Here is a 21360-nt window from a genome sequence, read left to right as displayed (position 1 = left end):
TCTATGCACGCCAAACACATGCCAAAATGGAGTTACCACCTGGCTACTGCATGGCTCTTGCTGTAATTTCATTTTTGCCGTGCATCTGAAAAACAATTTTTATTTTCAGACGCGCATAGCGGACGCGCGCCAAGTGGCATCTGATGCGCATAGGTCCTTACTGCCCAACTTCTTTACCATTAGGTCTATGGCTGGTGGTAAGGTCTGAGACCCAAAATAGATGCATGGCAATTTTCATTTTTTCACAGGTGCGCTGAAAATTGATTCTGCGCATGCCCAAAACCCGCGCCTACACTACCGCAGGCCATTTTCAGTGTGCCTTTGTAAAAGGACCCCTGAGTGAATAAGGAGCAGTTGTACATTCTCAGTTCATGTATAAATTATTCCCATATGTGTAATTTGTAACATTTGGTTCACAGAATATTAATCTGTGGGCTCCAGAGGATGTCTCCTTGTTGTCCTTCAGTGTTCTCAAACTCATTCATGTTGTATGAGGTCTCATGAAAACAGAACATCTACTTTGCCACCCCAATTATTCTTTCAGAATAATGAAATTGTTCTCATAATTTTTTTTGTATCAAAATACCAAATGTAAAGAAAAGATGGGGTGAACTTTGGCAGAGGTTACATGATAATTTTTATGTAAGCCACAGAAAGCTTGAATTTTAATTTAATCTTAACTCTTGATCTAAAGGGAAACCTCACAATTAGAGGCAACTTGCATTAATAATTAAGGGTGAAAGAGGGCAAGGCTGCTTCTGATGTTGCATGAGAAGTGTGACAGCCTTTAATCATTGCACTTTGAAAGGAATTTTTCCATCAGTCTTTGAAGATGCACATTTTTACTGCTTTTGGAAAGTGTGGGTCTTAAATACATCCCATACTCTTTGGTCCAGGCTCATTAACATGAGTTGTCTATAGAATACCAGCTTGGAATAGCTAAATTTTGGATATGTACATCCTTGCCCTTTGGTAGAGGCAGCTGTGACCTGGATATCTTGAACTAATGGAATTGAAAGGCATACATTGCACTCTACTGTAATTTTATATTTTCGACTGAATTGATGTCTGGATCTATCATGAAGAAAAAGCACAGATGATGGAATTAATGAGCACAATGTGAATGCATCAATAACTCTCCCCCCTCCTCCACCACAACACCATTTGATACTTATAGAAATGCGAAGACACTGGACAAATTATTAGCTAAACAACTTATGTGGAAACTCCTTTTAATGTGGGATCACTAAGCTAAGGAATCACCTTTTATGTAAATGGAATAATCATGTATTCTCATGAAAGGGTTATTTTGTGCATTTGCTTTAATTTATAAATGCTCAGTGTGTACAATTACACTTTTGCATCCTCTTGAAGAGAATAATAAAGTAAAACCAAACAATCCATTATCTGAAAAACTCTACGGTGATTGGAAAGGATAAAAGCTCTAGGGCTAAATCTCTGAAACATTTCTCCCACAGATGTAAAACAAAAAATTGAAACTTTAGTGATCTATGTCACTAGATAATATTTGTTATCCCTTCCTTTGAAAACTAAGGTGTTATTCCCCGGATTCTACAACAATGCACTTAACAATCTTAGGGGGTCTTTTACTAAGGTGCGCTGGCATTTTTTAGCGCTCGCTAAAATAGGCACGAGCTAAATGCTAGAGACGCCAATGTATTCCTATGGGTGTCTTTAGTGTTTAGCTCATGCCTGTTTTTAGTGTGCACTAAAAATGCCAGTGTGCCTTAGTAAAAGACCCCCTTAAAAAGCTGAGTGCTGATAATAGCACTTAACAAGCAATAGCGAGCACTAATTGGCACTGATTAGAATTTAGGCGCACAAGTCGCTAAGCATTTTCTGTAGTGATGTGTGCTAAACTTATAACGCATGCATGCTAAAAGGGGCATGGTTGTAGGTGTGGAAATGGGCTTTTCTTGGGCGTTCTGAAATTTACATGCCTGGTTATAGAATATGGCGCAGTGTTCCTAAATCTACATGCTAGGATTTATGCCACATTTTCATTGAAATGAGATTGAAGGGGGGGCAGACTCAAGAAAAATGTCTGGAAGTATTTTTTTCACGGAGAGAGTAGTGGATGCTTGGAATGCCCTCCCGCGGGAGGTGGTGGAAATGAAAACGGTAACGGAATTCAAGCATGCATGGGATAAACATAAAGGAATCTTGTTCAGAAGGAATGGACCCTAAGGAGCTTAGCCGAGATTGGATGGCAGAGCCGGTGGCAGGAGGCGAGGATAGTGTTGGGCAGACTTATACGGTCTGTGCCAGAGCCGGTGGTGGGAGGCGGGGCTGGTGGTTGGGAGGCGGGGATAGTGCTGGGCAGACTTACACGGTCTGTGCCCTGAAAAGGACAGGTACAAATCAAGGTAAGGTATACACAAAAAGTAGCACATATGAGTTTTAGCATATCTTGTTGGGCAGACTGGATGGACCATGCAGGTCTTTTTCTGCCGTCATCTACTATGTTACTATGTGTAAATGGATGCGCCTGGATTTAGTCGCTGAAATATCAACTAAGCGTATTCTATAATCAGCACCTAAATCTAGGCACCGATTACAGAATATGCTTAGTTGGTACTGATTTCAGTGCTGATTTTTTAGGTGCCATATATTGAATCTCCTCCTATGGGGATCCTTTTACTAATCCATGGTTGTCAAGCCTCTTAAGACTTGTTAACTGTAAAGTCTCAATATCTTGAAGTATAACCTTGGCACACCAGAACACACCTGAAGTCTCTTTTTTTTCTGAAGTTTCTTTTATTGAATAAATACAGATAATTTACTCACAGTCAGATGTTCAGAAGTATTGCCCCAGGGCACAGAGACTCCGTAATTCTAAGAGCTATATCAGTGGTTGGAGGCAGAAATCTGAGGGGAGGCAGCTTTATTACAGAGGTGAAAAAATAGTTGAACAGGTAGAAGTAGCTCAGAGCTGAGTGACTGGAGAGTGTAATATCTCATTAGGAAGATATATTCAAGGTAAAAAACCAAGTTCGTTCCAAGGAGTGAAGCAGGACAAGTGCTGTCTGAAGCAAGATGGAGAATGTCTCATGGCGAGAGAGACAGGGAGGTCAAGAAGGCTCACATAGGCCCAGGGAAGAGGAGGTAAAGACCAATAGGAACAGAGCCTGCCACCAGGTGGCAAGGGTGGACCTAGAGGACGGCCCTCGATTGGAGGGAAAGGTTATACCTGGCTGACCTTTCAGGACAGAGATAGTAAGGATGACCAGGAAATGATAGCAGGAAGATAAAGGAGCCAAGCTTGGCTGAGAAAGAGAGAAGGTCTGGGCAGTAGCAAAAACCAATGGTAACAGATCTTATACAGACAGGCAGGAGTGGCTGCATTGCCTGTGAACTACATTAAGCACAATGCATTGCTCACGTATCTTTGCAGTGAGAACTGCAGCAATGAAAATCCTTAGAAGTGAGAATAACAGCAAAAGCATTAAAAACATTTTAGGATCACATTATAAACTAGTGCGAGGCTGTCAGAGGACAGAACAATGGTAGCACTAGCATGTGGCTACTGTGTGCTAAAAAGCACTACCACAGGATGCGCTGAGGTATCCCGTGGTAGTGTGCTCACTCTAATCCTGCGATGACAAATATTTTTTTATTTTTCAACGCAAGAGGTATGCCTATGGGCAGAGAGTAGGCATGCCCTGTGCTAATCAGGTGGCATAGGCACATTGCCATGCGCTGCCTGATTACCGCACGATTATGTGGGAACCTTACCCCCTAGTAAATAGGTGGCGGTAAGGGCTCCCATGGTAATGGTTAGCACGTGGCCATTAATGGGGGGAATAGCAAATGCAGTCATTTTGTTCTTGTGCTAAAAATGGTCACAGCGCATGGTAAACCACATGCTGACAGCAGTACTTGTCACTTTTTAGCATGGCTTAGTAAAAGGGACAAATAAAAAACCAAACAGCGAAGATGACTAAAAGTAAACAGAAGACGCTACAGATAAAAATCCAAAATTTATTGATCGGTAAGACTCGACACAGCTGTGTTTCGGCCTACAGGGCCTGCATCAGGAGTCTTTTGCGATCAGAGAAATCAATTCTTGTATTCGTCTTACAGTTGTGGATCTTGTTGTGGAGCTGCAACATCTCTTACGTCTGTATAAAATAGTGCTCTAGAAAGCTTTCTAGTCTCGAGTATGGACCCGGATCGAAAATTGGTTTACATACTCGAGATTAGAAAGCTTTCTAGAGCACTATTTTATACAGATTTCTTTGATCGCAAAAGACTCCTGATGCAGGCCCTGTAGGCCGAAACACAGCTGTGTCGAGTCTTGCTCACTGATCAATAAATTTTGGATTTTTATCTGGAGCGTCTTCTGTTTACTTTTAGTCATCTTCGCTGTTTGGTTTTTTTATTTGTATCCCTGCGAAGACTTGTTTCTTCTGTTTTTATATCATTAGTAAAAGGGACCCCATAGGGCCCTGTTTACTAAGCAGCATTGTAGGCACGTTAACATTTTTAACGCGTGTTAACTATGTATGTGCCTAAAATATCCCTATAGGCGCCTACATGGTTAGCGCATGTGCTAAGTGTAAGCGCACTAAAAACACTAATGCACCTTAGTAAACAGGGCCCTTAGTTTGGTTTCATTAATTATTGATTGAAAAAAAAAAAAACAGAAAACAAAACAAACAGAAAAGATGAAGAAACATGGACAGGCCCATCCAGGCTGCCCAATTTCAGCCCTGGTGGAATATTATAGACCTCAAACTTTCCCCTCACTTCTTCACAGGTAGAGATCATTAGTGTTTATCTCATGCTTTCCTGAGTTCTATTTCTGTTTTGATCTCTTCAATTGTCACCATTTAGTGTTGTTATATCCATCCATTACTCTAGCCATAAATCCAGTATCAAAGAATTTCATTATGTTAGAACAGTCAAATGATGTTAGCTTTGTTGATACTAAGGGGGATGTTTACTAAACTGAGTAACACAGCTAGTGATGGTGGTAGTGTGTGGTAGCTATCACATGCTAAAACCAGCCATTGCACCACTGTTGAACAGAGAGCTATGAGGATCCTAAAGAGGGCTGATAAGATTCATCTTTTTAAATAGGGATCTGGAAGTCTCGGCAACCATTTTAAAGAAGATGCAGCGCAAGAGGGTCAGCGCCAGTGGGCAGGTAAGACTGCCCCGAAGAATCCACTAGACCACCAGGGTGGCTTGAGGTATGTGCCGGAGGGCACCTGTGGCTCGGGAGAGGTCTGGAATATGTGGAAGGGAGGGTACTGTAAAAAAAATCAAGGTTATCTGTTTCCCCTTCCTTGCGCAGCCAGATGCTTGTGCACTCAAAACAAAGCAGGCAAACCTATGAGCTGCTGCATCCATGTTGTCTTTCTTTATTGTTGGAATTTTTATTTAATCTCACTTAGATTTTCAAACATGCCAGTTTGTGCATACAGATTGTACACAGAGGAAGTATAATAACAGGGTAACTTTTTATAGGTAGAGTAGTAATTTGTTATAAATTGTAATTAGTGTTTTCATTTGGAGGGGCTGGTTAAAGGGACACCCTAGTACTGTTATATTTGTGCAGAGATTTTTTTCTCCTGGTCAAGGGCCACTAAACAGACATCATGTTATGAGAATCAGATGCTCAACATTCAGAGTTTCTATTTATTTACTTATTTATGGGATTTATATCCCACATTAAACTTGAATTTGGTTGAAACCTGGGAGCATTAAAATTTTTTTTTTACTGTGCCTACATCACAAGAAAAAAAGATGGCACGTGGGAACTGCTCATTTTGCTTTGTGGAATACAGTGGTATATTATAAAAATGCACTTGTCTTTTTTTATTACTACTATTTCACAGAGAAGGTATTGAATAATGAGGGAAGTCCTTCATGAGAGCTGTCCAGAATCCGTCTAAATGTGTCAACATTGTCCAGTTCAGCACACTATTAGCCAGCAAGTTCATTCAACGTTAATTATGTTCTCTGGAAAATAAATCTGTTGGCTCAAGCTGCTTGCTATGTGAATATTCAATCACTGTTTCATTATGGCTACCAAGTATTACATATTAAGAACATTTGTTTTAATTCATTTATCCAGTCCTTATATGCACATGGTTTTGCTTTTTAAACCCAAAGGTTTCCTATGATAGCATTGTGCTTATTTGAATTAGTTTTCCTATACAAGTTTTGCTTGATTTGTCTTTATTTGAAATAAAAATTTTTTAAACACATCTTGTTCAACAAGGGGTGGGGCTAGGTGGGGGCGGGGGTCCTACCGAACTGGTCTGCACAGGGCCCCACAGTTGGTAAGACTGGACCTGATATCAGACACAATTTTCTATTTTTCATAAATCTCAATTGGTCTTCAGACCACAACACAGTACTGAGACGGTCATAACTACATTGATAACAAAGTTCAGAAACTTAATATGCCAAGGTCATAACATACTCTTACTACAATTTATGTCAAGTGCGTTCAACCTAGTAGACCACACAACACTAATGGCCATGCTAGATCACATGGGAATCAGTGGTGCAGTAGCTGCATGGTTCATTGGCTTCCTAGAGACCAGATCCTATATTGTAAGGATGTCTAACCAACTATCAGCTTCCTGGATCTCTGAGTGTGGGGTACCACAGGGTTTCCTAATATCACCAACACTGTTTAATGTAATGATGGCTCCACTCTGCAAAAAACTGGAATAAATGGGCTTCAATCCATTCATATATGCAGATGATGTCACCATCTACATACCTTTTCACAACAGTATCACAGAAATACTGGACAAAATCAAAACGGGTCTGGACCTTATGAAACATTGGGCAACAACCTTCAAACTCAAATGAAATAGAGACAAAACCAAATTCCTAATTCTATCAAGCCCACACAACCCCACATCATACCAAAATTTCACAATCAACTGTCAAACATACCAAATTGAAACACAACTAAAAATACTGGGAATAATTATTGATAAAACATCTATCACTGGACAGTCAAGTATCAACAGTAACATCAAAATGCTTCAAAACACTATGGAAACTGAGATGGATCAGAGACTTATTTTCCGAGAGAATAATTTTGGATAATGGTACAATCACTCATACTATCACAACTATACTACTGTGATGCAGTATATACAGGGTGCAAGGAAAACACACTAAAATCACTTCAAACAGTACAAAACATGGCAGCTAGACTGATATTCAAGAAGTTGAAATATGAAAGAGCAACTCCACTGCTCAAAATACTGCACTAGCTGTCAATCAAAGCAAAGCTACTCTTTAAGGCTAGCACCCTCATTTACAAGATACTATTTGGCATGTCCCCTGAATACATTCTAGATATGATCAAACTATCCCCAAGGAATGCAAGCCCAGAAACCAGAGGCTATCTACTCCTCCACCTACCCAACTGCAGAAACATAACCTTCAAAACCATATACACACTAGGATTTAGTTATCTGTGAAACTGAATACCAAAGCTCACAAGAGGCATCACCAATTATCTTCAATTCTGAAAAGAACTGAAAACATACCTCTTCAAAAAATTCTACAGCTAACTACATACTACTACTTAGCATTTCTATAGCGCTGCCAGGGTTACGCAGCGCTGTACAATTTTAGCATGGGGAAGGACAGTCCCTGCTCAAGAGAGCTTACAATCTAAAGGTTACAAACTATGTAGTCAGTGTAGGTAACTTACAACTTATGTAGTCAATGTAGGTAGCTTATAATCTAAAGGTTATAAGCTATGTAGGGAAGGTGGTTAGGCGCCAAAAGCAAGGGAGAAGAGATGGGCTTTGAGTAAGGACTTGAAGATGGGCAGGGAGGGCGCATGGCGTATGGGCTCGGGAAGTCTGTTCCAGGCATAAGGTGATGCGAGGCAGAGGGGGGCGGAGTTTGGAGTTAGCGGTGGTAGAGAAGGGTACAGATAGTAGTGATTTGTCCTGAGAGCGGAGGTTACGGGTAGGAACGTACGGGGAGAGGAGGGTAGAGAGGTAAAGGGGGGCAGCAGATTGAGTGCACTTGAAGGTCAATAGGAGAAGCTTGAACTGTATACGGTAGCAGATCAGGAGCCAGTGAAGCGACTTAAGGAGAGGGGTGATATGAGAGTATCGATTCACGCGGTAGATAAGACGTGCGGCGGAATTTTGGACAGATTGAAGGGGGGATAGATGGCTAAGCGGGAGGCCAGCGAGAAGAATGTTGCAATAGTAAAGACGAAAGAAATGAAAACCTACCTCAAAAATTCCAAATCTAATTATATAAGCTATCGCTGTCCTCTCTATAAGCTATCAATGTCCTTTCTACCTCCTAAGAACCATAATTGTAAATTCACCTAACTGTAAATTGTAAGCCACTTTGAACCGAAATCTGTTTTTGGATAACAGTGGGATATAAGAACACATAAATAAATAAATTAGGATCCCAATGGATTTCCTAATGTATGTATCAGTGCAGGGTCTGAGATACCTTCATCTTAAGTGCAGTAAAACTCAATGGCAGCTCATTCCTTGCCCAGAATTTTAGGCAGTGATGAACCACTTTTTTCAGTAATAGCCCAAGATGAGAATACTTTAAGAAACAGCAGGTATTTCCTGTCTCTTGAGGGTTTAACATCGTGTATACCTGAGGCAAAGGAGGGTTAAGGGGTCCTTTTACTAAGGTGCGCCAAAAAATGGCCTGCATTGGTGTAGATCAGTGTCATAGGAAGGGGGGGCGGTCCGCCCCGGGTGCACGCCGCTGGGGGGGTGTCGTCTCCGTTGGTTCCTTGCTCCCTCTGCCCCGGAACAGGTTACTTCCTGTTCCGGGGCAGAGAGAGCAAGGAACCAATGGAGCCGACGCAGCTCCCAGCGACGTGGGCTCGGGGCCGGATCGGTTCTCCCGCCCGCCCCTCGCTGCCAAAGTAAGTTACAATGCACCCCGGGGGGGGGGGGGGAGAGTGCGCGCCGGAGGGGGGGGGCACCATGCTGCTCCCGGGGGGGTGCGCGGTGGTGACCCGCCCTGGGTGCCAGGTGCCCCCGCTATGGCACTGGTGTAGATGCATGTATTGGATGTGCGCAGGTCCATTTTTCAGTGCGCCTGCAAAACAGGCCTTTTTATTTTTGGCCGAAAATAGACGTGCGGCAAAATAAAAATTGGCACGTGTCCATTTTGGGCCTGAGACCCTACCACCACCCACTGACCTAGCGGTAAAGTCTCATGCATTAACTGGGTGGTAACGGTCTATGTGCATAGAATGCCAATTACCACAGCGACACGCTTAGTGGATGCAGGTAAAAAATGAAATTACCACCCGGGCCATGTGGTAGCCAGGCGGTAGTTCAAAATTGACGCATGTAGGACATGCATATGTGCCTACATGGCTTAGTATAAGGGCCCCTAAACTTGCACAGGGTATGAGGGGTATAATTGGGATTAGAACCCAGGACTTCCTGGTTATTAGCCTATTTCAATCAGAAAGGTTACTCCTCCGATGTCCGATGTCCACGTGAGTCCTAAATGCAAGGTTTTGTATGTTCCTTCACACAGTGTCTTGCGGTGGAGTAAGTTTGTGCTGCAGTTGCTGGTGTGACACAAGAATTGAATCGAATCTTTTTTGTATGTTGAGTTGTAACATCCTGTATGTTGAGTGAAACATCCTGTTTCTGCTTCCACCCATTGTTGGGGGAGTTATATTGGTTGTTTGGGAATGTTCCATGTAAATGAATAATTATACTCTATCGAGCCGAGATTCAAAGGCAATTGTATGTTCACTGGCAAATGGAAAATTAGCCTATCTCTATATTTTCCCAAAAATATACAGATATCAGACTGCTGAGATTGCTAAAATGTCAGATATTAACCATGGGCCTGATATTCAGCTAGTGACTTTTATATAGTCCTATTTATGCGGTTGACCTGGCCGGTTAAGTGCTGAATATTGGCACTTAAGTGGCCAAGTGCCAACAATGTCCCTGGAACGCCCCTAAAATAGCTGGTTTTCAATTCAGCTCTAACTGGTTATTTTCAGTGGCACTAACCAATTAAGTGCCACTGAAAATTAGCGTTTATTTATTTATTTATGAACATTTATACCCCACTTTTTTCCACATTAAGCAGACTCAAAGTGGCTTACAATGTACAGGAATCAATTACAATTACATCAGATAAGGTAAAAGGAACAGCGTAGGAAGAAAAAAGGGAAAGGATGAGAGTCTAAAATGGACTGTGCAAATCCAGACGCTGAGATGGACCAGAGTGGAATGAACAGCTCACGGCCAGGCAAACCAAAATTGGGAACAGCTGTAAGACCCAGTAGGCGCAGACGAAGTGCAGAAGCAGTATGCGGCCTGGAGAGTGGAACAGCAGGAGGCCGATAGTGCCGGCGGGGCCCGAGATGTCACTTGTCCCGGCAACAACATCACACAGGAACAGGGACCACTGCCAGCAGGATTCAAAAGCAGCAGACCCCCGCAGCATCCGGCGACTCAAAAGGAAGCAAGACCCACACAAGGTGCAGCCATTCCCAGAAAGTCTCCCTAACGGGAAGCAGGCCTCGATGTCCAGCAGCTGGCAAGAAGCAGCGCAGAAGACAATCGCAGCCAGAAGGTCAAGCTGAGATGCCAGCAGGCCGATGGAAAGGCTGGAGGAGAGCTGGGTCAAAGGAACACCAGGGACGAGCCGATCAAAAGTCAGACAAGCTCCCTGCATCGTGGGGAGCCGGACCACGCTCACTGGATCCCAGAACCGCACCGCCGATGTAATCAGGCTTGCAGCCGGTCCGCTGATACGATGATCCAGGATGGAGAACCTCACCCCCCTGATGCCTTGGTCCAAAACAGGTGGCAAGGCAAAAAATCAGACCTCTGCGGCACCCGAGGAAGCTGACACGGGCAAAACTGGGCCAATATAATGTTAAACAACGGGTCTGCTCCGCGATGGTATCAGGTTTAGCCCCAAACAGGCAATTTAACCAGCCAGGAGCCATTTCTGATTGGTTAAATCATTGTGAAAATTGACCCCCATATTTGTGTGTGCCATATTAAGGGAGGAGTGAGGGCAGATCAAAGAATAATCCAGATAGCAGTGATTTTCAGCCATTATCCGGATAAGATATGATTAGTTTAGGCTAAACAACAATAGGGATATCCTGAAAACCCCCGACTGGCTGGGTGTGCCCTGAGGACTGGGTTGAAACCCCCTGCTCTAAGGGGAAATGTCCTGCTGATTGTATTGGCTTTACCATCTAGCATTCCCACCCCTCCAACTGCTCAGCACAACCTTCACTAAATAAAGCTGGCTCCACATTTTAAAGCCTGTGCTATCATCCATCAAAAGATTACACACCTGGCCAGTGAAATTTGAAAACAATCTTGATGCTGGTTCTGAAGAGGATGCAGCATATCTTGAGAAAGTGTTCATGTGCTGCTATGCGGTACATGAGCTGGATGTTGCTAACCTCTGGGAAATGGTATGTGTTTCTATACTGTGAGTTTGTAGATAAATATATCTGAGCTGCTCACTGGGCATTTATTTCTGGCCAAAAGCTTCCAAGCACAGTTGTTAAAGTGTTCAGCTATTACCCTAAATGAAGAACAAGGTACAGGCCATTTTTTGAAGTGCATATGGAGAAAATAGATGTATGGTGGAAGAGAGAATTAACGGGAAAGATGTGGATGTGTGAGAAATGAAGGGAGACAGGGGGATTGTATTTCAAATTATTTCTTCACTGATTTCAATCAAACTCATTCTGAGAGTAAGATAATTATTTGCAGAAGTGAAGTAAAAGAACAGTGACTTCTGAGCTGTTGCATGTCAGCTTTTGACAAGTATAATGAAAGCATCTGTCCACCATTATGCATAACTTGCTTGAAAGATCTCACCTAATTGCAGTTTTTATTAGCAGAATCCCTTGTACATCGAAAGAAAAAAATATGACAAATATTAACAACATGGTTGACTGTATAAAGCATGATGAATCATTTGTCGGTTATCACCTTGCCGAGCCTCCCCATATTTCACTGTTGGGATTTGTGCAAACCACTGATACCACAACATGAAAATGGCCCTTTCACTAAACCGAGTAGTGCCTATGCGCACCTAATGCGTGCCAAATTGGAGTTACCACCCGGTTACTGCGTGGCCATTGCAGTAATTTCAATTTTGGCGTACGTCCGAAAAATATTTTTTTATTTTCTGTCAAGTGGCATTTCACGCGCGTAGACCATTACCACCCAGTTACCATGTGAGACCTTACCGCTAGGTGAATGGCTTGCAGTAAGGTCTCAGACCCAAAATGGATGCGCGGCAATTTTCGTTTTGCCGCACGTCTGTTTTTGGCAAAAATAAGGCATTTTTTTGTAGGTGCGCTAAAATATAATTCTGTGCACACCCAAAATACGTGTCTACACACTACTGCAGGCTATTTTTCAGCATAACTTAGTAAAAGGACCCCTGAAATTTTATATGTTTGGAAACAAATGCTACTTTGGCAACCACATTTATAGTACATTAATGTTGAAGTATACAATAAGCTTGTGTGGACACTGCAAGAGTAATCGCTTCCATTTTATGAAAGCTACGATTGCTGAAGCTTTACTTTGAATAACATGCTTGAGGCCACTCTCACCAATATGAGCCTATTACAGTGAACCAGGATAGCTTTTTTTTTTTAAATTTAAATTTGTACATTTTCCTGTTGAAATCTGTTTTGAGCAATAAAATTGTTAAGTTGAAAGGTTTCCATACAGTCTTTTTACCATACTTTGAAGGCAACCTCTGAAGGTGCCCGTGAAATCTGAGTATAATCTCATGCCCTATCAATCATAGGAATGAGTTCAGAACCCTGCTCTCTGTTTTGCTACGGTATCGGCATAGCCTCAGTGCCATTATTTTTTTATGGTATTGGACTATCCTTACAAGTTATTCATAATGTATTCTGTTTGCAATCCCATCTCTCATTGACTTAAAAATAAAAATATATCAACCTGCAGCTATATTATTTCAGCTCTCACAGCATTTTTATAGTTAGTAATTTTCGTTCAACAGAAAGAACCCATTTTTATCCAGCCCATCAACCGAAATACAAAGATTGCTGTGTATAATATGTATTTGAAGTTCACCTTGACACAGTTACTCCATTTTTTAACTCATTGAATAAGTTTGCCTAATCCAGAGATTGAATCCAAACATCACAAGTGGAACTGTTTTTTTGCAGGGTTGTAACAGAGGATGTGTAGAAGAAATTAAACCAGAAACAGAACAATGTGATGTTAATGAAACTGAGACAGAAGCATGTCTGAAATTTTCTAATTTGATATAAATTTTGCTTCTGCTTCCCAGAAACATTACTTTCCCTGCATCTGGGCAATACTCCAGGTCCCCAGTAAACCTGGAGAAGGCTGTGAGAAAGTTCACAATGCAAATCCAGTACATTACTGAGCAATATTATCAAAGGGGTATCCGTGTTAGTGTGGTGTAACAAATTGACAGAGGCAGGTAGCATCTTATAGAGTAAAGGGCTCTTTTACCAAGCTGTGGTACACAGTGGCCTTAGGGCCTCTTAACAAACTGTGCTAGCGGTTCCCCCATGGCAATGACGATGAACCCCATGAAGCCCATTCAAACTGAATGGACTTTGTCAGCATTGCCATGTCAGGATGCTAGTGCAGGTTAGTAAAAGAGGCCCTCAGTGTGCTAAGGCCATTTTTACCACAGCAGTAAAATGGCCTATTTTCCATTTAAAAAAAATTAATACTCATGTATTAATGTTGCCATTAGCATGCGGCCATTAAAAAGTATTTACCCTGTGAGCACTTACTGACTAATAGTTTGTAGACAGTAATAGCTCAAGCGGTAATCCTGCCCTAACTAGTTACCACAAGCTAATATAGATGTGCTGATTAGCGCAGGAATGCCAACACTCCACTCCCTGTCCCCCCCCCCCCAACAACAGTTTCAAAATATTATTTAGAACTTAACGCAGGATGCCTGAGGATGTCCAGCAGTAAGCTATTTTAAAGATGTGGTAAGCGAGAACTAGAGCGTATCGCAGCTTAGTATAAGGGCCTGTGAGTTATTGAGGAAAGAGCGGAGGAGTAGCATAATGGTTGATGCAGAGGTCTGAGAACCTGGGGACCTGGATTTAATTCCCACTACATCTCCTTGTGACCTTGGGCAAGTCACTAGGGCTGCTTTTACTAAGCGGTGGTAAGCCCCATGCGGGCTTAGTGCTCACTATATAGGAAGTACCGCTGGGCTACCGTAGCAGCCCGGCAGTACTTCCCACCCCTAGCTCGCCAGAGTATACCCAGCGGTACTCAGGCAGTGCTGTATGTTGCCCGGTTACACCGGGTTAGTGCAGGAGCCCTTACTGCCACCTCAATGGGTGGAAATAGGGGTTCTCCCCTGAAATGTCTGTGTGGCAAGTGCTTTACTTGCCGCATGACCATTTCCTGTAGGAAAGCTAGACTTCTCTTTTGCCCACTGTGGTAAAAGGGGGCCTCGGTGCACGTGAAAAACATTCGACGATGCCAGTGCAGGCCCCCTTTTGCCGCAGTTTAGTAAAAGGGGCCCTTAAACCCTCCATTGCCCCAGGTACAAAATTAGATTGCGAGACCACTAGGGACAGAGAAAGTACCTGTATAATATATGTAAAGGTGATATATCATCTTTTCATGATGCATTTAAGAAAGTAGACTCTCAGGCTTATTTTCGAAAGGGATCGCCGGCGATCTTCCAACACAAATCGGGAGATCACCGGCGATCTCCTGATCCTGGCCAAATTGGTATTATCGAAAGCCGATTTTGGCCGGCTTCAAGTGCTGTTTCTTTGCGGTGCTGGCCAACCTTCAAGGGGGCGTGTTGGTAGGGTAGCGAAGGTGGGGCGGGGGCATGGGTACAAGATGGCCGGCTTCGCCTTATAAAGGAAAAAAAGAGGCCGGCTCAAACGAGCATTTCGCCGTCCGGACTTGGTCCATTTATTTTTAGGAGCAAGTTTGGAAAAAGTGTCCCAACTGACCAGCTGACCACTGGAGGGAAGCGGGGATCACCTCCCCTTACTCCCCCAGTGGTCACCAACCCCCTCCCACCCAAAAAATAAAAATAAAACTTTTTTTGCCAGCCTGTATGCCAGCCTGAAATGTCATACCCAGCTCCTTGACAGCAGTATGCAGGTCCCTGGAACAGTTTTTAGTGGGTGCAGTGCACTTCAGCTAGGTGGACCCAGGCCCATCCCCCCCTACCTGTAACACTTGTGGTGGTTAATGTAGAGCCCTCCAAAACCCCCCAAAACTCACTGTACCCACATGTAGGTGCCCTCTTCACCCCTTAGGGCTATGGTAATGGTGTAGAGTTGTGGCGAGTGGCTTTTTGGGGGGGGGATTTGGGGGGCTCAGCACACAAGGTAAGGGTGCTATGCACCTGGAAGCTATTTTTTTTTTTAAATGTTTTTAAGTGCCCCCTAGGGTGCCCGGTTGGTGTCCTGGCATGTGAGGGGGGCCAGTGCACTACAAATGCTGGCTCCTCCCATGGCCAAATGCCTTGCATTTCGCCGGGTTTGAGATGGCCGGGCCCGGTTTCCATTATGGCTGAAAAACGAAGCCGACGATCCTTCTCTAAACCTGGCGAGCGATTTGGCCGGCACCAAGCATATTTCGAAAATACATTTGGCTCCGCCCGCTTACGGCACCGGTCCCGAAGATGGCCGGCGCCGTTCGATTATGCCCCTCTCTGGTACTTAGAATCTCATGCTTCAATAACTTGCTTAGGTATAAGATGCCATCTGCTTCTATCATAATCAGTGAACAATGTATCTTAAATTCACACACAATTATTTGATACAGCAAACTTAAGACTGCCACACTTTTTTCTCATCACTGAGTATTTATTATATATAACAAATACATGAAAAGGAAAAACTATATTGTGTGATATAAATAGTTTATTTACATTACAGAAAAAACATCAAGACAATGTATACTATTTCAAATATATCCATACATAATCAAATATAGCTGTAATACATGTTTTCATTGGTGTAGATTACCACAAATGCAAGGCAACATGTGTTGATCTCTTTTCTTATCCTTTTGTCTATACGAGTTTTTAGTCCGAGTTCTCTGCCATCAGATTTGCCATTGTGGAAACATGCGTTCATTAAATTAACCTGGTTGAAGCTCTTGTTGTGTTGTCTGAACTGTAGTGTCCTGTGTTTTGCTTTTGTCTATGGATTCTGTTGCTTCTGGGACATTTCCTGTAAAATAAAAATATACAACTTAAGTTCAGAAATCTGAGTACAATAGCAATGATTTGAAAGAAGGCTTTTTTTTTTTTTTTTTTTTTTGACCAGGCAAAGATCAGTCCTTCAGTAAGGTGGAAAACTATTGTTTTGTTGGATCTACCTGAAATATAGTTTATTCAGTAAGAGTGATTAGTGGATACTGGGGTCTTTTTACTAAGGTGTGCTGAAAAATGGCTTGCGATAGTGTAGGCGCGGGTTCTGGGCGTGCGCCGATCCATTTTTCAGCACAACTGTAAAAAAGGCCTTTTAAAAATTTTTGACGAAAACGGACGTGCAGCGAAATCAAAATTGCTGCACGCCCATTTTGGGTCTGCAGCCTTATGGCCAACCATTGACCTAGTGGTAAAGTCTCATGCGGTAACGGGGCAGTAATGTCCTACGTGCATCAAATGCCATTTGGCACGCATCCGATATGTGCATCTGAAAATTATTTTTCAGCCACGCATATCGTACATGCGGCAAAAATGAAATTACCACATGGTAACCAGGCGATAACTCCATTTTGGCGTGCGTTGGGTGCACGTAGAAGCTTAAGTGGCTTAGTAAAAGGGCCCCATTATTAGCAGTCCATTTAATTATTAGGACTAGTCTGAAACAATAAATGTTAGCTTAAGGGTTGATTTCCAAGAGCCACTTAGAAGTCTGGCCATGTTTAACCAACTATTTGTAGGATTAATTTCATCCACAACTTAGTCAGCTGAAAATTAGCCTAAACTTAGCTGCCTATATTCTAGCTGACTGATAGTCAAGACCATGTTGTCTTCTAGCTTCTTAAGTTAGATCATTAAAGAAAAAGACCCTCCCCTTCTCACTGAAGCTCTGATGTTGGTAATGATCATCATTTCCTAGTAATAATAACCATTTTGGACCATGGCAATTTCCAGTGTCTCTAAAGCCTCAGTGGTGAAAATAGCTGTCCCCAACCTTGGCAGTCCCTTCTTACCTGCACAATCATGCTGATAATAACCATTCCCAGTGAACTTAAAACCCACTCGGCCACTCCTCTATCTTGGATGCAATGGGGGCTATGCCTACCATCTTTCTGCTTCAGTATTCTTAGTTCTTGGTGTTGAAGTAGGAAGAAGGTCATAGGCGCCCGGTATAAGAGGCTTGGAGAGGCTAAGCCTCCCCCCTGCTGCAGCAGAATGGATCAGCTGTGGAGTCCAGCTGCTCTGAGGGGATTAAATTGTTTATTTACCTCCATCCTCACAGCAGGAGCTGCAGTGAAAACCCTCTAGCAGTTGTAGAAATTGGTTTATGGTTTGTTTACTTTACTGCTGGGAAAGCAGGGGGGGTTGGCTGGAGGTGTCCTGGGTTGCCAGGGAGATATTTAACGAGGATGACTTCCTGACCTGCACTGAGGACAGATAGCAGCAGAACAGATACTGGGCCAGCATGATCAGAAAAAGTCACCAAACAAGGTAGAAAAGATCATTTTATTTTCATTATAGTGTTTGGAATATGTCCACTTTGAGAATCAGGTGCTCAACATTATATGTTTATATTTATTTACTTATTTATGGCATTTTATCCCACATTAAACATGAATTAGGGTGTTTTGTGGCTCTACATGATTAATTGTGATGATATGATCCCTTGTTTCATATTGTTGACAGTCTGCATTTTCCCTATGGGTGGTATATTGGTGTATTAGGTCTGCCCAGTGTAATATTTATGGTACAGTAAGGTTCTGATTGTGTTTTTGGACAAAGTTGTGCATAGTGTTTTGCAGTTGAGCGATTGTGGTTAGAATATGCTTTGAGCAACCACTTTATTCTTTGACATATGATACATATTTAATATCTAAATTTAATAAAAGGTATTAATTGTGACTTTTATTTTTATTTATTTATTTTTTCTGCGTGTTATCAGACAATTATGGATTTAAGCTCCACCCCTGGCCCCAGCCCTAACCCCGCCCCCTTTAGCCTCCGACCGCCTATGAAGAAGGTATATCAATTCTTGCCTCCAAAATAGGACAGGGAGTGAGGTAGCTTTAAGATGAGCTACTGGGCACTGTTCCCTCTAAGCTGAGTGGGAGTCCTCCACATCTTGTCCTACCTGTGGGTGGTGCTGTTACACTACCACATTTTCAATAGTGAGGGACAGGCAAGCTCTGCAGGGCTCTAGGAAAGCTGTTGCCCATAGTGACTGAAAACATAGGGGTCCATTTACTAAGCCGCATAAGCGCTTACGAGCGTCAATTCTGAGTTACCGCCCAGCTACTGCATGGCCCGGGCAGGAATTAAATTTTTGACACCTGTCAGAAAATATTATTATTTTCTGGTGCGTGGGCGGTAATCAGCATTTGGATGCTCATTGACCATTATCGCCCGGTTAACGCATGAGACCTTACCGCTAAGTCAATGGCTGGTGGTAAGTAAGGTCTTAGACCCAAAATGGACGTGCACCAATTTTCATTTTGCCACACATCCATTTTTGTCCCCCCCCCCAGGCATTTTTTACAGGTACACTGAAAAATGATCCTTCATGTGGGCAAAGCACGTCTGTACACTACTGCAGGCCATTTTTTAGCGCACCTTAGTAAAAAGACCCCATAATTTTAAAGCACCACCTCTCACTGGTATCAATTTAGTTGGAGGACTCTCGCTCAGCTTAGAGAGAACAGTGCTACTGTGAGAGGGTGATGGGGTGTATCACTGGGATCCGAGTTGCTTATTTTTTTGTAGGGATGAGGAAGAGGCAGAAGAAGGTCACCAAGGATAGCTAGAATTAAGCTAGTTATCGCTGTACACAGGTATAGTCAGCAAACTTAGGGGCTGTTTTATTAAACCATGCTAAGTGCTAATGTGCGCTTAACGTGGGAAAAAAGGCCTATCGCAAGACGCAATAAAGTGTTTTCTGGTAGTTTGTCTCTTAGCACGTGCTATTTATGATTTTTTAGCATATTTTTGGAGGGGGATGGGCATAGAAGTATTAGCCAGATAGCATGCTCTTATTAGCGTACACTAACTGGATATCACAAACTTATACATTTTTTGCAGGTACCATGCACTAATGTGAACATTAATACATGACCTGTTAAAAAGTTTTTTAAAAGTTTTTTAAAAACTTTTTAGGCTGTGTTAAGGTAGGCTTAGTGCCCAGGAAAATCCCGCATTAGCAGATGCTAAGCCAATTTTGCTGTGGCTTTAGTCAGTTAGGAGGCAATTCTCTAAGGACCTGGTTAAATTTAGGTGGCAAGATTCTATGTAAATGCCAGTAGTCAAGTTGTGCACATGTGCATACATGACCATTTTGCAACTACGCGTTGTTCTATAAGTAGGTGTCAATATTTGATGGTGTAGATGGGCGTTCACATGATTGTAGTTTGGGAAGAGCATGGGAGGATGTACATTATAACATATTGTAATGTGCATACATTCTTAAGCAATCCTAGTGTGAGGATTTACACAAGTTCTATGGGTGGTGTAAGTCATCACCCTAAAATATAGGCATGTGTTGTACCTCTTACACTACTAGTATTCTATAAAGGAAAGTAGGTGCCTACTTTTCCTTATAGAATAGGTTCCAAATAAGTGCATTCATGGCACCTAAAAATAGATGCTTCTGTGTATAATTACTCTCTATGGGGCCCTTTTACTAAGCTGCAGTAAAAAGGGCCCTGCGCTAGTGGTTGGGGCTGTTTTTGCCACAGCAGGTAAAAAGGCTGAAAAAAAATACATGGCCATGCGCGGTAAGATTGCTCTTTCCACATGGTCATACGGGGGGGGGGGGGGGGGGAGGACATTTACCCATTGAGGTAGTGATAAGGGCTCTCGCACTAACCTGGTGGTAACCAGGTAGCACGAGGCACTGCCTGATTACTGCCAGATAACCCCCCTGAGGAAATAGTTTTTGAATATTTCCGCTAGTGCTGGAAATGCCACATGCTGGGGGAGGAACTGGTGCCCGCTAAAAATAGGTGCACGCTAAACGCTAGAGATGCCCATAGGAATACATTGGCGTCTCTAGCATTTAGCGTGCACCTATTTTTAGCACGTACTAAAAATGCTAACGTACCTTAGAAGAAGACCCCCTAAATGGACACCTCCGGTTAGGTGCCCAGGAGGGGCATAATCGAACGGTGCCGGCCATCTAGATGGCCAGCGCCGCAAAAGGCGGTCCCGAACCGTATTATCGAAAAAGATGGTCGGCCATCTTTCGTTTCGATAATACGGTTGGGGCCGACCAAATCTCAGAGAGATGGCCGACCTCGGTTTTCGCAGATAATGGAAACCGAGGCCGGCCATCTCAAACCCGGCCAAATCCAAGGCATTTGGTCTTGGAAGGAGCCAGCATTTCTAGTGCACTGGTCCCCCTCACATGCCAGGACACCAACCGGGCACCCTAGGGGGCACTTCTAAAAATTAAAAAAATAACATAAAAATAGCTCCCAGGTGCATAGCTCCCTTACCTTGGGTGCTGAGCCCCCCAAATCTCCCCCAAAACCCACTCCCCACAACTCTACACCATTAACATAGCCCTTATGGGTGAAGGGGGGCACCTACATGTGGGTACAGTGGTTTTTAGGGGGGGAGTTTAGAGGGCTCCCATTTACCACCACAAGTGTAACAGGTGGGGGGGGGGGGATGGGCCTGGGTCTGCCTGCCTGAAGTGCACTGCACCCACTAAAAACTGCTCCAGGGACCTGCATACTGCTGTCAGGGATCTGGGTATGACATTTCAGGCTGGCAAAAAATGTATTTAATTTTTTTTGGGTGGGAGGGGGTTGGAGAACACTGGGGGATTAAGAGGAGGTGATCCCCGATTCCCTCCGGTGGTCATCTGGTCAATTGGGGCACTTCTTTGAGACTTGGTCGTGAAAATAAATGGACCAAGTGAAGCCGGCGAAATGCTCTGCAGAGCCGGCCTTTTTTTTCCATTATCAGCTGAAGCCGGCCATGTCTTAACAATGCCCCCGTCCCGCCTTCTATACCCTGCGGAAACGCCCACTTTAACTTTGGCCGGCTCTACGACGGAAAGCAGTTGGAGCCGGCCAAAATTGGCTTTCCATTATACTGATTTGGCCGGCTTCAGGAGATGGCCAGCCATCTCCCGATTTGTGT

The 21360-nt window shown here is 43.2% G+C and overlaps 1 protein-coding gene across 1 annotated transcript in view; it reads right to left on the bottom strand.

Annotated features, from left to right (window-relative positions):
* Positions 1–15916: 15916 nt before the first annotated feature.
* The window catches only part of TMEFF2 (transmembrane protein with EGF like and two follistatin like domains 2), a 452795-nt gene continuing 447351 nt past the window's right edge, over positions 15917–21360 (bottom strand). The window contains exon 10 of the mRNA XM_030210572.1: positions 15917–16243. Coding sequence (XP_030066432.1) covers positions 16147–16243 — 97 coding nt within the window. The 3' untranslated portion in view covers positions 15917–16146. The remainder of the gene's footprint in view (positions 16244–21360) is intronic.

This window comes from Microcaecilia unicolor, chromosome 7 (assembly GCF_901765095.1).
Source record: "Microcaecilia unicolor chromosome 7, aMicUni1.1, whole genome shotgun sequence".
Taxonomy (NCBI): Eukaryota; Metazoa; Chordata; class Amphibia; order Gymnophiona; family Siphonopidae; genus Microcaecilia; species Microcaecilia unicolor.
The sequence above is the reverse complement of the archived record's forward strand: the minus strand, read 5'-3'. Positions and strand labels throughout refer to the sequence as shown.